Here is a 16,196-nt window from a genome sequence, read left to right on the forward strand (position 1 = left end):
ACTTTTTAACCAATACTCCATCCGTTTCACAATGTAAGTCATTCTAGCATTTTCCACATTCATATCGATATTAATGAATCTAGACATATATATCTATCTAGATTCATTAACATCAATATGAATATGGGAAATGCTAGAATGACTTACATTGTGAAATGGAGGAGGTACTCAATAACTCATTTTTACCCTTTTTTCTTCTAACAAAAACTTACTAAAAAGTGTAAACGTTTTTTTCCTCACTGACAATGAAGAAAACATGATGAAAGTAACCATATAAATGCATCCATATTCGTTGCTGAAGAGCTACAATTTACATCACAAAAAATACATCTAATATTTGCATGTTCTTTGCAAAAATGATATACCTCCAATAGCACGAGTTTACATCACAGGCACAACTCCTATTTCCAGTTAGCATTTTCTCAGTGCATTGTGCACCAGAAAGACACAGCAAATTTCATAGAAGTAAGTGTTGTGGTCATTAATGGGTGATCGAGCTGCATTGCATAATAGTACGTGCTAGGCGTAACAAAACTCTTGCACCGATAAATCAATATCATAGGTTCGATAGCAGCATCAATTAGGCAAAGCAAATTAAAGGATCCTTGATTAAGAAAATCACTTTGGCCATGTTTAGTTCCAAAGTTTTTTTTTCAAACTTCTAACTTTTTATCACATCAAACATTTTATGCACACAACTTTTTTATCACATCGTACCAATTTCAAGTAAACTTCTAAACTTTAGTGTGAGCTAAACACAGCCAAAGCTAAATGCAGCAGATTCAATGTGATTAGGCAGGGAGTGATTGGTGGAAGAAGTAACATGCTGTGCGACGGGTACTCTATAGGGCTAGCTGGTCCTAGAGGTGTTCGCGTGATGTGTCGAAGCGTGTTAGTGCGGCGGCGGGAATTGATGATGAATCAGATGCCTCTAGGCGTGGCATGACACCACTGGTGAACGCCAACGGCGTGCAGCGGAAAGCAGAAGGGCATAATTAGAGAAAAGGAAATGAAACCAATCGATATGTTTTTTTTCCTTTTTTTTTTTTGTTACGGGTTGCGGCACGGGTGATCGCTGCTAAGGGACCGGGTGTGATGTAACTTAGACCCTGTTTTGTTTGTTTCAGTTTAGGTTTATTATAATCTAGATTATCAGTACTAAGCTAAAATAAACAAATAGCTAATATAATAGATTATTACAATCTATAAGCTAGATTACTATAATATAGTAATCCACTCTAAAGGTGCTTTTTATTATTGGGTTGCTAACACCTAACAACCAGCTAATAATCCAGAGAAACAAACAACTAACAACTTATATAGTAATCTGTCTCAATAATCAATAATCTAGATTACAATAATCTTAAGCTAAAACAAACAGGGCTTTAATTGAAACACGAAGCGGATTAGGATCACGTATCAAATGGATATGAAAAACATCTTTAATTTTTATAATAGTAGAGATATTTGAGAATCTATCCTTACTGTTTTTCACAACCCAAATAAATACTATGTAGAACTTCTTTTTTTTACGTTTTTAAGGGTGATAAGGTCTTTTTTAAAAGAAACTAACGGTCAAGTTGTTCGACTAATGGAATGTGCATTAATAGATTGGAACAAATAGTCAGGGATATATAAGGGATCAAGCAAATCTTAGGAGCATAATGTATCATGTAAAATTTTAGGGACACGTAGGAGTAGGGAATTGACCCGTTTACTTGACCATATTCTTCCGTGACATGGAAATGTGATGTAATGCTGACAATATAGGTTATTTATAGAAATTAGAAAATGGCCTAGAGAAACTCACAGTAAAGTTATCACTTCTTTCATGAAGCATTTTAAATTGAGTTTTTTTTCTTTATAAGATCAACATATAATTGTTGACGAAAAATCCGCGCTCGGCCAATTTGCTAGTGGAAAATAGTTCTTAAATATAAATAATATCATATTTTAAGAGAAAAAAAAATTTCTTCTACATTGGAAAAAATTGTGTAAGTTCTATTATTTTCCAATATGTAACTATTTTTATCTAGAATTTTTAATTTAATTACTAGTTTTAAAATTCAAGTGTTAATTTTTAATTTTTGCATACCTGCAGTCGAGCTCAAGTGACCAAAGTGCGGCGACCAGGGTTCCCCAGACCGCCGGGGCCAGGGTTATCGTGCCCCGGCTGTAAGCACGGTTACCGTGCGGTAACTGTAAAAAACCGTATAAAACCGTACAAAATTTATCAAAAATTCAAATTATTTTTTAAAATTTATTTGAATTTAAGAAGTTTACCGCGGTATTTATATTACCGTACCCCGTGGTAAGCCCGGTAACCACGGTTACCGGCGGTAATGTCAACCCTGGCGGTGACACTAGTAGATATAAAATGTTGTGGGGTTGACATGGTGGAGGTGGAGTTCGAACCCAAATAACAAGAGCAAGTGAGTTGATTTGTGTCTAGAATTAACGCTAATATCGAATACTGTATACACCAAGAATGGGATGAGAGCTATAGAATAGGTGGGATTATACACCCGTATTTTCAAATTTTTGTTTTGTTAAAGTGTTTGCCGTTTTATTATATATATATATACGATATTTATCTTTATAGCTTGCTTTCTGCTTATGTAGAGGGGAGAGAGAATGGAAAAAATGGGTGGAGTCTGATGCGAGAGACAACTATAAACGTTCTCCAACAGAGGAAAAATTATATCGGAAAGAGAAAAGAGATTGACTTCATCTAATTTGTCACTTAATTATATGGAGTTAGCTTGTTGATAAGAGTTTTGCTATTTTGATAGTCGGTCTTTTTTTTTCTTATACATCATATCAACCATCTCAATTTGTATGAAGCATAGCTTAAACTTACATAATAAATAAACAACAACACTAAAGTTGCAATATTAGAATATCATAGTGCAATTTTGAATGTATTTGTTTTCATTATTTTTTCCTAGAGTAATCCGGTGTGTTTTTGTGATTATATAGATACTACTTCTTGTTCCAGGTCCTATATTACCATGTACTGATTGATACCCATTGGATCATTCCTATACTTGGTTTAACATCATAAAAAGTAAAATACGGAGTTTAGATTAATTCACCACGAGAAATATTTTCATAATATATAGTTCACATGCATGTTGTTAAACTATATGAAAATGTAGAAATTGATGGTCAAAGATAGAAATGTTGGATTTAGGATAAATCTAGAATGACAAGTGATTTTAGCACAGACGAAATGCAATGAATAGGTGACAGTAAGTAATTACAAAGAAAAGAACAGTTGAAAATAAGTAGAGGCCTAAAAAGACATAAGGGCTTGCTCGGTTTAGAGAAATTCAACCTATAGAAATAGATTTTTTTCCTTTGGTTTTAGTATGCTTAATTCCTACAAACCAAATAACATAAGTAGGAATTAATCCTTAGGAATACAAATATTTTATTTTTCGTTTCCCCTCCAAACCGAAACAAGCCCTAAAAGGTAGTTAGCGAATTGTGTATAGTTAGGAATCTTGTGGTGGAATTTGCTAATCCCATTTAAGGTCCTAAACTTAGACATAGATGTTCGTAGTTTCTTAGGATTTAATCCCATGACGTATTATTGTACACAAACACATGGTTACATTCAGTAGTAAAACAGTGAACTATCGCTAAACCCTAAACCCTTACATGCCATCTTAAACCCTGACCTACCAAATGTTTCATTGGAAATATGGTCATAATTGGTATATCTTAATCCAAAATAACAAGATAATAAACATTACATTCGCAATGGGATTTGATCTAGTGACAGTACTAGATGTAAGCAACATGAGCATGCTTTTTATAATATAAGCATCAACATTTACATGATAACACAATGCGGACATTGCAATGAATATTAACAATGAAACATCTAGTAGAATTGAGAGAATAGAAGTATACTCCGAGAATGGTCCTCCGCTGGATGGTGAGGCAGTACTGCCTCTGTTAGTGTTGATGCTCCCAAATCCGTCTCCTCTAGTAGCGCCACCACTCCCTGCATCCGTGCCACCTCTAGCAACAGCAGCAGCAGACATTGACGTAGAGGAAACATAACCTAACGTAGATGATGCAGAGTAGTCACGCCCGAGAGCGCTCCCCAAAAACTTGATCGCCCGCCTACCCGTGCAGGTACACAAGTGGACGGATTTCCGGAGGCCTGCTCATCTAGTTTACCCTGCACGCAAGTGAACAAGACCGAGGAAAGCAGTGGCTAGCGCAAGAACAGAATGAAGAGGAACCAGCGAGGAAGCACGTATGAGAGGATGAACGGGTGTCGCTCTGCCCGTCTAGTAGGCGGGATTATATAGTGCGCGAGGAAGTAATGTTCAGGAGTAATTAAATTGAAATCAATCCGACTCAATTCTGTAATTAATAGCGAAATCAATCTGTTGGAATTCATTCACTCATTAATACAGAATTGATTAGCCGAATTAACATCGATTTAATTCTCGTCCGTTACGGAATTGATTAGCCGAATTAACGTCGATTCAATTATTGTCCGTTACAAAATATATATAGAGAGAGAGAAGCAACATCAGCCGCCGCCTGCCTAGCCTCGGCGCGCGCACGCCCGCGTGTGTGGCAATCCTCCATCACCTCAATCGGTCAACATGGGCTCTCTAATAGCTCCGTATTAAGTTGAGATCTCCTCACAAAGTTTCCAAGATGGTATTAATCCACATAACATTAATTGTGGGCCTATGAAATTTATTTAGAATAAATTGGGCCTTACCCATTTATTCCAACATGTTTCACCTCTTTTTTGGTAACAAATTTTCCTTTTTTTTTCTTTGCTAGCGAGCACAATGAAAAATACTCATAAAAGAGCAAGTAGAAGAATAGTTGATGCAATGCTAATTACGCATAAGTTGAGGGTAGGGTGGTTATGTCAAAGAATAGAAAAATAAGAAACTTTGTACCCATGCGAATAAGGTGACAAACACATGGCCACAATTCTCACCAACACCATGTCAAAACAACAGTAAAAAGGTATACATTTCTATCAAGCTGTTCATATAGAGCTGTCCTCATGTGAACTGGAAATCGTGGACCTCCCCTCCAAGATGTTCATTCAGTATCTGATATTTGAAGATGAAGATATCTGGTACTCTCTTTATTTCAAAATGTTTGACGCTTTTTAGTACGTGTTTGACCATTCGTCTTATTCAAAAAATTTAAATTATTATTTATTCTTTTCATATCATTTGATTCATTGTTAAATATATTTTCATGTACATATGTCAGTTTTACATATTTCACAAAAATTTTTAATAAGACGAACGGTTAAATATGTGCTAAAAAGTCAACGGTGTCAAACATTTTGAAACGGAGAGAGTATATTTCACAATCGTGCGATGACGGCCTCGACCTCTGTAGGGGTGTAGAGGTGGTAACCAGGCGTGACCTTCGCGATACCGACATTATTTGGGGTTACTTGTTCCAAGTATCATTTTTTACAAATCATATAATAGCTCAAGGGAGGAGAAGAATTCCAATACGGTAAGTCTAACAGTTCAAATGTGGTACCGTTCAAATTTATAAACTATAACGTTGATATACACGAGAAATGAACAACCGGCAGAGTTATAAGCACAAAAAACTTGAAAAAGGAGGAATCAATGCAACTGTAGCAACACTATCATTGGTTAAAAAAAACTATTAGGAGCAACAAGAGATTCCTGCATTGTTCTTGTAAGATGATTATCCAAAAGCAAACTGAGCATACAAAATTCTAATAAGCATAACATTAATGCTGTGTTTGAGGGAAAGGGGATTGAAAAGATTGGGAAGATACGTAAAACGAGGTGAGCCATTAGCGCATGATTAATTGAGTATTAACTATTTTAAACTTCAAAAATGGATTAATATGATTTTTTAAAGCAACTTTTCTATAGAAAATTTTTGCAAAAAAAACGCACCGTTTAGTAGTTTGAAAAGCGTGCGCGCGGAAAACGAGTCACAATCTCCCCTTTCTCCTGCGAACAAAAAATGCTAGTAAGCATGAAGATTTGCAGACAAGTCATCCAATTCGAGAACATAATTTAAAATTATGACTTGGAAAACTTAGGGTATATTTAGATGGAGGGATAGAATTGGATAGGATATGGCCACCTAAATTTTTGAGGTGTTTGGATGGAGGGAAGCACTGCATATGGCCACCACAGAGGTAACATTCCCTTCAGATGCCATATAGGGAACAACAATTACCAGCAATGGCGAGGTTACACGTTTCTCCACAACAATAACCACCTCATCTATCGTCTTCAACCCAATTGCAGTAGAGCCCATCTACTAAGAGCAAGTTTAATAGTATAGCCAACTACTAGCCCTAAATCACCTATAGTCAATCTAACCGATCATTCAGGCCATTCCCAATCCAATAGCTAGGATGGTGTCCATAGTACTAAAAAAGCTGTCACCTAGGATAAAAAATGATGTGGCAAGTAAATAAATGAGAAAAGAGAAGTAAACCAGGTCTTGCGTGAGACATTGTTTCTACACAACATCCAAGATATCATGTGAGATAAATAGCATTAAATTTAGAGTAAAGTGCATTACCGGTCCTTAATCTTTTAAGTTTGTGTCATATAGGTCCCTAAACTCTCAAAATGCATATCCAGGTCCTACAACTTGTCAAAGTGTATCATTTAGATCCCAAATCGATACATCCCCTCTAGGATCCAATGTGGCGCTGATGTGGCATGTCACATGGACGTGACGTGTCCTTTTCTTTTTTTTTCTTTTTTTCTTTTTATTTTCTGTTTTTTTCTTATTCTTCTTTTTTTCCTTTCTTCTGCTCGGGTCATGGAGAAAGGAGAATAAAAGGGAAAAGGAGAAGAAAAAAAGAAAAAGGAAAAAATTTAAATGGGTCCCATTTGTTAGTCAAAATAATACCATGTCATGTCCGTGTGCCATGCCACATCAACGTTACATAGGATCATGAAGGGGTTATGACGATTTGGGACCTAAATGACACACTATGACAAGTTCTGGGACTTGGATATGCATTTTGAGAGTTTTAGGGACCTAGATGACACACCCCTACAAGTTTAAGGACCGCCCGTACTCTTTACTCTTAAATTTAAGTATGAAACTATGGTGTTTGCATTGGAAGAGTAGTGTCTAGTACTAGTTTCTTGATGATGTGGAGTTTATGAAAACTATGTCTAGTGTCTTGGGTTAGGAATGGCCTCATACAATAGTTACCTATAAGCATATACTACACCATACACACACAACGTATTAGAGTCCATACTGAAGCTGGCTACAAATATATATAGCCCGCTTTCTCTCTCTTCTCTTCTCTCCTCCACGTGTGCTTACAGCTGATTTCTAGCCTACTATTGTACTCGCTCTAACAAACACACCAGAATCCCCAAAACTCATCACCCACATGTATAAAATCAATTCTCAATTTTATATACTAAAAAGCAAAATGCAGATAATAATGACCAAGGAAATGCAAAGGGCGCCAGCTACATAACCTAGATGAAATCTGAGCTCCGTCAAATTTCAATAATCCACAAATTTCATTGAGGTGTTTGAATTTATTGAAGATGAGGATGGAGATTAAGATTAAGTGTTTCACGCAAAATGAGGTGGTAATAATGTGTGATTAATTAAGTTTTAAATATTACAAACTTGAAAAATGAATTAATATATATGATATTTTAGAACAACTTTCATATAGAAAGTTTTCGCACGAAACCAGGGTTTGAAATTTCGGTTCGAAATTTCTGAAATTTCGCCCCCCCCCCCACCGAAATGCTCACATCTCGCCCAAAAAAATTTGGTTTTTTGCAATTTTTTGTGAATTTGGTCAAATTTTATTCAAATTTATTCAAAATCTGTCAAAAAAATTCAGTTCTATCGCCCACCTGCGGCAGAAATGTTGATTTCGAAATTTAAAAACCTGCACGAAACGTACTGTTCAGCAGTTTGAAAAATATGCCACTTTAATCCAAAATTTTATCCACTCTTTTTAGTGGATTCGAACATGATCATAGAAATATGAACACACCAACCTGCACTTTTTCTTTTTCCCAGAAACAACTCTGCCATTATATTCCTAGCATATCACCTCGTACAAACGGATCTAAAGGAATCAGCGCAAACATATGCAAAGAACACCACATTAGTATACATAGCAACTTTTACCTACCTGATCGAAATTGTTAGGCCATTCACAGTGCGAGTGCGTGGCATTCGGCCAACCCGTGGCAAACCCAAGATTCTCCGCCAGCTTGGCTTGCAGTGTGACCAAAAGAGCTTCGCGTAGCCAAAATTGGGCACTTGAACCTCGTCAGAAAAACTGCCATCGACGCGGGAAGAACGACGAGGCCGCACTGTGCAGGTCGTGTCCTCACGCTTCGTGGCTTCGTCGCCGCTCCTGCTCGTCGTTCTCCTCTCCGCCGTGGGCCTACCATGGAGGTGCTGTCATCGCCGTCGAGCCACCGCCACCTTCCCCTTTGTTGCCTCAGCAGTCCAGATCCGACGAGCCATGGGCCGGATCTGGAGAGCTCGGTGGAGGGAGAGGCCGGAGATAGGGAGGGGACGCCGGAGGGAGAGGCCGGAGGCGGGGAGGGGACGGCGGAGGGGGGAGAGCCGACGCCGCGCCTGTCTTCGATCCGGAGCTCGTCGTTGATTCGGGCCACGGCGTGGAGGCCAGAGATCCACCGCCGCCCGACGTCGACGACGGCCACCGCCGCCGACGCCCGACGCCGACGCGGAGGCCAGAGATCCATCGCCGCCCGCCGCTCAGGCCACGACACGGAGGCCAGAGATCCGTCATCGCCGCGAGGAGGAGGAGAGGAGTGGTGGTCGCCACGGAGCTTGTCCGCGCGCCGGCTAGGGGGCCGCTTGTCGGAGGAGGAGATGAGGGGCGCCGGCGGTGGGGTGAGCAGGCAGCCGTCGCATGGCTCGACGCCGCGCTTGGATCCCCTCCATTCGGCTCTCTGCAGTGGGGAAATGGGAGAGAGAGATAGGGGAGAGAGGAGAGAGAAAAGTGAAAAAGTGAAAATTGGTATTGGTGGGACCTACTAAGCTATTTGTATTGTGGTCCTGTGGAGTTTGCACTGTGGAATTTGTGGCTGATAGTGTTCTTGAACTAGGTGGCATGTGAGGAACACCAAATTTTGGTGGCGCACTATGAATGGCCGTACAGAACCCTTGCAATCCCTTGTCAGTGAATCTAAACAAAACCTCACGCAAAAAAAAAAACACACGGCCTCGTCTTTTTCTTAGGTTTATGCTTATCAGCTAAAATTTAATTTTTCAACTTTAAATTCGCACTTAATTTTAGAATTTTTTCATCGAAATTTATTTTTCAGCCTTTATTTTTATATCGTTAAGAATAATATATATAAAAATTTTATTCACAAATTATTTTTCATTTCAAATATATCATTTCACTTTTTTCTTCGATATAACAAACGATGAAGCTGACCCCTTTCCTTTTCTGCTTGAGGATACGTGCCATGTCACGGTGCTGTGGGTCCCACGTGGCAGTGTCACAAAGCCCCGCGCGTGGTTGGTGATTTTTCACTTTCCCCCCTGGTGTATTTCTAATTTGTATTTTCTCAGTCGAGTCTTCCACTGGAAGGAAAGGGAGGAAGAGAGGGCGCGTGGCCTCAATAAAAGCTTGGCGCCTTCTTCCATTTTGAACCCAAAATCCAACCCCCCCCCCCCCCATTGCCTCTCTCTGTGGCTGCAAGTGGGGCCCCATGTCGTCGTCGGGTGCGGCTGCGGCGGCGGCGGCGACGGCGGAGGAGGCGGCGGCGGGCGGGGAGCACGGGCCGTTCCCCATCGAGCAGCTCCAGGTGCGGTCCGGTTCTCTCTCCGCCTCCCTCCGTCCTCTCGATCCGCTCCTACCTACCCGCTTCTTGATTTTCTCTTCTGCGCTTGGTTTGATGGGTTCTTGATGATTTAGCCGTCAAACCCTAGGTTCTTGATGCTATTCTGCAGTGGGGGTGGCGTAGATTTCGAGAGATTGGTCGATGTTTTGATCGATTTGGTGTTGCATTGTGCTGGGGTTTTCCTCCCAATTTTGGGAATTCCCCTTTCTGTGTTCTTGGTCCGTCGAAGTAAACCCTCATTTCTTGACTGCCGCGTGCGTGAAATGATTGAAGATACACCGTTATCTTGTATGAATTTATGCAGATATGAGGAACCTGTGATTCATCGGTGAGCTGTAGCATTTCTGTAATATTATTGACTAAATGAGAGAATTAACGCATCCTTTGAAGCAGTTTAGTTACTAAGATGATAAAACTCTTAGCTGATAGACTGCTATTTCCCTGAGAAAAGAGGGTTGTGCGGTTACCTTTTTCTTTCTGATAAAATCAGAATACGGATTAGAAAATCTTCATGTTCAGGTAAACACTGTAGAGCTGAATTGTAAATGAAATTTTCTTGTGAACTTTGCTGTGAAGGCATCTGGTATAGCTGCACTTGATGTGAAAAAGCTCAAAGATGCTGGTCTCTGCACGGTGGAGTCTGTGGTCTACTCACCAAGGAAAGACCTTCTGCAAATTAAAGGGATTAGTGAAGCCAAAGTCGATAAGATAATTGAAGGAGGCAAGTAATTGTTCGTAAATTGAAGGGAACACAGTAATGCATTTCTTCTTGCATCAGAACAATCTTTTATATGTGAAGTACTAAGTGTTCACAAATGTCTGGCAGCTTCGAAGCTGGTTCCACTGGGATTTACAAGTGCCAGCCAACTTCATGCACAGAGACTTGAGATTATCCAAGTTACAACTGGATCAAGGGAACTTGATAAAATCTTGGATGGTAGCCTCTTGGTGCCTTCATTTATTACAGAGTATCTGACAGCACCAAACTCATTGTTATGATGTAATGTGATTTAGAAACACGCAGTGTAATTTTGTTTTCATTATTCAACAGGTGGAATAGAAACTGGGTCCATTACAGAGATATATGGTGAATTTCGCTCAGGGAAGACTCAGTTGTGCCACACTCTGTGTGTTACATGTCAGGTACCACTACTTCATTCGTTGCGACTATCAAAACAGTCATGCTCATCGTTTGATGAAAAGAATGCCTAAGTTCTTTTTTACTTAACCGTTAGATTTATATACTGTTGACTGCATTGGGCACCTTTCTCTCATTTCTTGTCTATTCCACTTCAAACTTTACAAATTCATTAGTGATTTATATTGCAGCTCCCATTGGACCAAGGTGGTGGTGAGGGAAAAGCTTTGTATATTGATGCAGAGGGCACATTCAGACCACAAAGACTCCTCCAGATAGCAGACAGGTAGTCATGGATATTATGTTACATATGTTGTGCTAAAGATTGACCTGCTAAACAAGATAATTCTAAACTTCAGGTTTGGGTTGAATGGTGCTGATGTACTTGAGAATGTAGCTTATGCAAGAGCATATAATACTGATCATCAATCAAGACTTTTACTGGAAGCAGCTTCCATGATGGTGGAGACAAGGCAAGTTCATTCTTTTACAAATTAACCTATGTTCTCTGAAATATATAGTTTAATAGTGAGAACAGCTAAAGCTATAGTATATTTGATTTAATTATGTACTCCAGTTCGAATCCATGCATGTAATATTGGCTATCAAGTCCCCTAGGCCCCAGTCTCTCTGAACTGGATGCATATTTTTGCAGGTTTGCTATTATGATTGTAGATAGTGCAACAGCCTTATACAGAACAGATTTCTCTGGTAGAGGGGAGCTGTCAGCAAGGCAAATGCACCTGGCCAAGTTTCTTAGGAGCCTTCAGAAGTTAGCGGATGAGGTACATTAGTATGTGTTGACAAAATCATGGAATATATGTTATTTAGCTATTTATTGACTTTGATACATTTATCATGCCAAATGACAAAACTAGTGTTTCAAGGTAGCTTCTTGCTAATTAATTTGCAGGATATTACTCTCTTACATGTTCACCATACTGATTCAGTTTGATTTGCTTGCTCTAGTTTGGCGTGGCGGTGGTAATCACGAATCAAGTTGTGGCGCAAGTGGATGGTGCTGCAATGTTTGGGCCACAGATCAAACCTATCGGCGGGAACATCATGGCTCATGCTTCCACAACAAGGTGCTTTATCAAGGAAATCAGACATCTCTCTGCCATGCCTCAGTTCAATTCCTCATATTTTTCTCTACAACATCAAATTCAAATTTCTGCCGGAGTGCCAGTGCTTCTGTTCAATTCCTCATATTTTTCTCTATAACATGTTTGATGGTGCATATGTATCAGGCTTTTTCTTCGAAAGGGAAGAGCGGAGGAGCGGATATGTAAGGTAGTAAGCTCTCCCTGTCTTGCTGAAGCTGAGGCGAGGTTTCAGATATCACCGGAAGGCGTCACAGATGTTAAGGACTGAAAATCCCAAAAATCGCCTTCAGGATACAGCATGAGTTTGCAGTCTATCTACAGCCTGCTGTTTGCAATCCCAGTGTGGTGGACGCTTGGATTGATGTAGGCCATCCTGTTCAACCACCACCTGCGATAGCGCCCTGGAATCCTGGATGGAAGTACCCATGGTTTCTTCATTGACATTGCTCTTGTGTTTCAGCGGGGGTGTACAGCAAGTCGCCACAATTTTGGCTTGGCACCAGCGATGTTGTTGTTCACTGTTGATGTTAGACGAGCCAGAATTAGTGTAGATAGTTTTATTTAGCTGGTCCTTGTTTTCTTACCGTTTGTAAATGTAGTTTAACGCATGCTAGGATGTTCTAACGTCACATTGTATCGGTTAGCAAAAGTTGTATTCAGAGTTTCAAACAGTTTTCGTTTACATTATATATGCTAACAGGTTTGAATTTGCAAGTCTACATATTCGTAATGGGGATGCAAAGACAGTATAAGAATTATACACCAACCAAAAGCCTGTGGTGTTGCTTTTACGCATACATTGTTGGAGCACGATTAATCATGTGATTTAAGGGTTGGACTAGAGCAACTTAAGAGAAATGTAGGTTATAAGATGTCAGCTTAACACATCCAAATCCATAGCAAGCCAGAGAGAAGATTGCAAAATGCAATCCAGACCATCTTCGCAACCAACACCAAAACTATTAACACCAGATAGATGCTTTAGACAAAACTGGGGTTATCTTCTGTTGCATAACCCTTTTGTGAATCCTCCAAACATTGCATCCACGTAAAGGGCAAATACAACATAGCAAAAAACTGACAGGGAAAACCTTAGATTCCACGGCGGTACATCGGTACATCATATCTCCGTACCAGTGATCATAGGTATAGTTGGATAAGCTCATCGCTCACAACAGATGGTGTCAGAACACCGAGATCAGTCAGAAGCAGCGTAAGATACTGGGGAGGAGTGTAGTCTCTCGCTGAAGTCTCAACCTCCACACCAGCCGGAATTGGAACTCCAAAATCAATGGGTCGGTGAGCTGGTGTCATGTCCTTCTGGTCCAACGGATATAGGCGTGCAAACTACAAAACAGCCAGAAGCAACATCATTAAAGACTTGTTGCATGCCAAAGGGGAAAACAACAATTAATCAGCCGGACACACATCTGCCATTAGTTGTTATGGAATTCGATTTAGAAACTGTCTTAAATATTCTTGACCAGATTTGATTTCTAGGAGATTTTTTCTGCGTACCACCTTATATATTTCTAGTACCAAGCATAACAACGGAAGAGCTCATCGATCAACAATATGAGAAAAGCAATGTTATTACCTTGTAACTTTCAGCAGCCACATAAACAGGTTTGTTCATACTGTGAGCGACGAGAGCTATCTGATAAGTGCCCATCATATTGATTATTCCTCCACTTTCAACAACCCCATCAGCACCAACAAACACCATGTCAACTTCATCCATGGAATAAGCAACAGCTGAATCAATTAGCACCTTAACAGGAATGCCTAATGCTGCCAGTTCATTTGACATTCGTAAACCAGTTCTGTCCGGCCTGCCCTCTGCAGTTCAGTAGAGTAGCAAACACTCATTAGAAATCAGAAGAGTCAATGATGCGTGGTTTGAAAGAATCAATACAGTAACAGGTGGACAAAAGGCTATTACACATATTGATTCCAAAAGCAAGAATGGCATACAATATCAAAAAATCATAACAATTCAACCTTGTTACCTGTGAATCATGGACAAAAATTTTGCTTAATTGTTACAAATATAAAGGACTTATCTTCCCTCTGGTATGAATTCAACTTAGCACACAAGTTTTTCCACTCATTCATGGAAGTCCTATCGAATTCCGCAGCAATACATAGGCATTGTGTGAAACTGTGCCATGATGTGTTTAAACCCTGGATCACTCTCATCTTTTATATTCCAGTACTCTCAGTCATGAACTCATGATTGTTAAGTTGTATGGTTATTTTCCTGCTAGAAAAGGTACATTTTGTTGAATACAGCATTTGCATGCAACTAATATATAGTTCACCATCACCAAGCTGTCTGTGTAGAATAATGTTGTTGCATCTTTGATAAAATTTGAAAATGTAGATGCAGTTTCAAATGCAACTTGATCAATTTACCTGTGCAAAGTACCCTGAAGAGTTTGCGGTTTGATGCAGCTAGCTTTAGAACTTCCAAAACAACTCTGGAATAACCATGTACCAGAATAGTACAACCATCTGAAATAAAATCCTGGCTGAGCATTGCAATTGTCTTACGAGCCTGCACAAACATTGTTCCACGAAATTAGCTAAAGGTGGAAAGTCTCATTTATATAAAAAAAACTATATTATAATTCTAGATAACCTTTAAGGATATCTCTCCAAATTTTTCTCCCCTCTCAATTAGGCGTGATTTTGCAGCATCAAACTTCTCATGCTCCAAATGTGATGTTCTTGTTACAAACCGCATGAACAAATCACATGCGGCAGACAAAGAAATGGAAGTGGCATCCCAAGACTGAAACATAGAAAATTTTTTAGGTGTTAACTCTTTAGTCAGAACAACACAAAGGATGCCATAAAGAAATGTGGAGCAACTAGAAGTAAATAACAATCATTTGGCATTCATATGAGATCAGCAAAAATTCAAAACTAACAAGGGGGTGCTAGAAGAAAATGATCTAAAATGCCCACAGCTCAAAAATGAAATTATAGTGGTTGATTTAACAATTAAATTACATAAGCTCTTACTGAGATTAAATCATTGTAACTAACATATCGCATAAATACAAAGTAGACACAGCGTGACCACCATTGCATTCGTGAATGAGATTAGCCATCAAACATTTAGCCTTCGTAGACCAAATATTATGTGGGACTAATGGTAGTTTTACTAACAAAAGGTAGAAATGAAATTCCTTAAGCTCCATAACAAACAGTGGAGAATAAAGATTCATTTCTTCAAGCAAATTCTTGATTACAGCTGTGATTAAGTGAAGGTGTAAAACACTGGCACAACTGAAGTTCTGAAATGCTGACAAAAAGGAATTGAATTCATTGTACTGTCTTAACTCGTTAACTGGACAACTATTTCTCTCAAGGTGGGCAAAATTGCGGAGCCGGTAACTAATCCACGAATCCGTGCACCCTTGTATGAACGCTGTTAACATTCTATAATCGGTTAGTAGGTGGGGGTACCTTGAGCTTGTCGGATGCCTTCTTGAGCTCGATCTCGAGCTCCATCATGGTGGTGGCCCTGCTGGAGCGGATGACGGCGGCGAGCGCCATGATGGCCGCCACGGCCTCCGCGGCCTCGGGCTTGCGGCGCCAGAAGTTGAACTCCTCGATCACCCCGCCGCCGCCGCCGTTGCTCCCGGGGGAGAGCAGCGCCGCGGCGTCGGAGGCGGCGTCCGCGTCGGCGGCATCGGAGGAGGGAGGGAGCGAGGCCGCGGCGGCGGCGTGCGCGAGCCAGTCGCTGGAGACGACGGCGTGGTGCTCCGCGCGCGTCTGGTAGTAGGCGGAGATGGGCGGCAGCCCCGTGCTAGGGTTAGGGTTAGGGTTTTGGGCGGCGGCGGCGGAGGAGGCGTCGGGCTCCATGGTAGGAGAGGAGAGGAGAGAGAGAAGAGCAGGGGAGAGGGGAAGAAGAGAGGAGAGTGATCCTGGCCGTCCGATGCGCAGATCACGTCGTTATCATTTTTCTTTTTTGGGACAGGAAAAGAATTGCAATAATGCACACTAGAAAATAAGGAAATTAGAGAAAGGCCATCAAAATTGCATCCATTTGCCGTCCGTTTGGGCCTCTGT

The 16,196-nt window shown here is 40.3% G+C and overlaps 2 protein-coding genes across 2 annotated transcripts; one reads left to right on the plus strand and one right to left on the minus strand.

Moving 5' to 3' along the window:
* The first annotated feature begins 9,627 nt into the window (after positions 1 to 9,627).
* Positions 9,628 to 12,835, plus strand: LOC4352257 (DNA repair protein RAD51 homolog B). Its single transcript, XM_015763942.3, has 9 exons — positions 9,628 to 9,836; positions 10,449 to 10,593; positions 10,699 to 10,809; positions 10,924 to 11,015; positions 11,202 to 11,296; positions 11,370 to 11,483; positions 11,666 to 11,795; positions 11,980 to 12,098; positions 12,261 to 12,835. The coding sequence occupies exons 1-9, from the start codon at positions 9,741 to 9,743 to the stop codon at positions 12,382 to 12,384; spliced, it is 1,026 nt and encodes a 341-aa protein (XP_015619428.1). The 5' UTR covers positions 9,628 to 9,740; the 3' UTR covers positions 12,385 to 12,835.
* A 221-nt stretch (positions 12,836 to 13,056) lies between these two features.
* Positions 13,057 to 16,066, minus strand: LOC4352258 (uncharacterized). The gene is made up of 5 exons (XM_015762857.3): positions 15,591 to 16,066; positions 14,758 to 14,910; positions 14,532 to 14,673; positions 13,714 to 13,955; positions 13,057 to 13,463 (listed from the first exon to the last, which is right to left on the minus strand). The coding sequence occupies exons 1-5, from the start codon at positions 15,987 to 15,989 to the stop codon at positions 13,257 to 13,259; spliced, it is 1,143 nt and encodes a 380-aa protein (XP_015618343.1). The 5' UTR covers positions 15,990 to 16,066; the 3' UTR covers positions 13,057 to 13,256.
* Between the last annotated feature and the right edge of the window lie 130 nt (positions 16,067 to 16,196).

This window comes from Oryza sativa, chromosome 12 (genome assembly GCF_034140825.1).
Source record: "Oryza sativa Japonica Group chromosome 12, ASM3414082v1".
Lineage (NCBI taxonomy): Eukaryota > Viridiplantae > Streptophyta > Magnoliopsida > Poales > Poaceae > Oryza > Oryza sativa.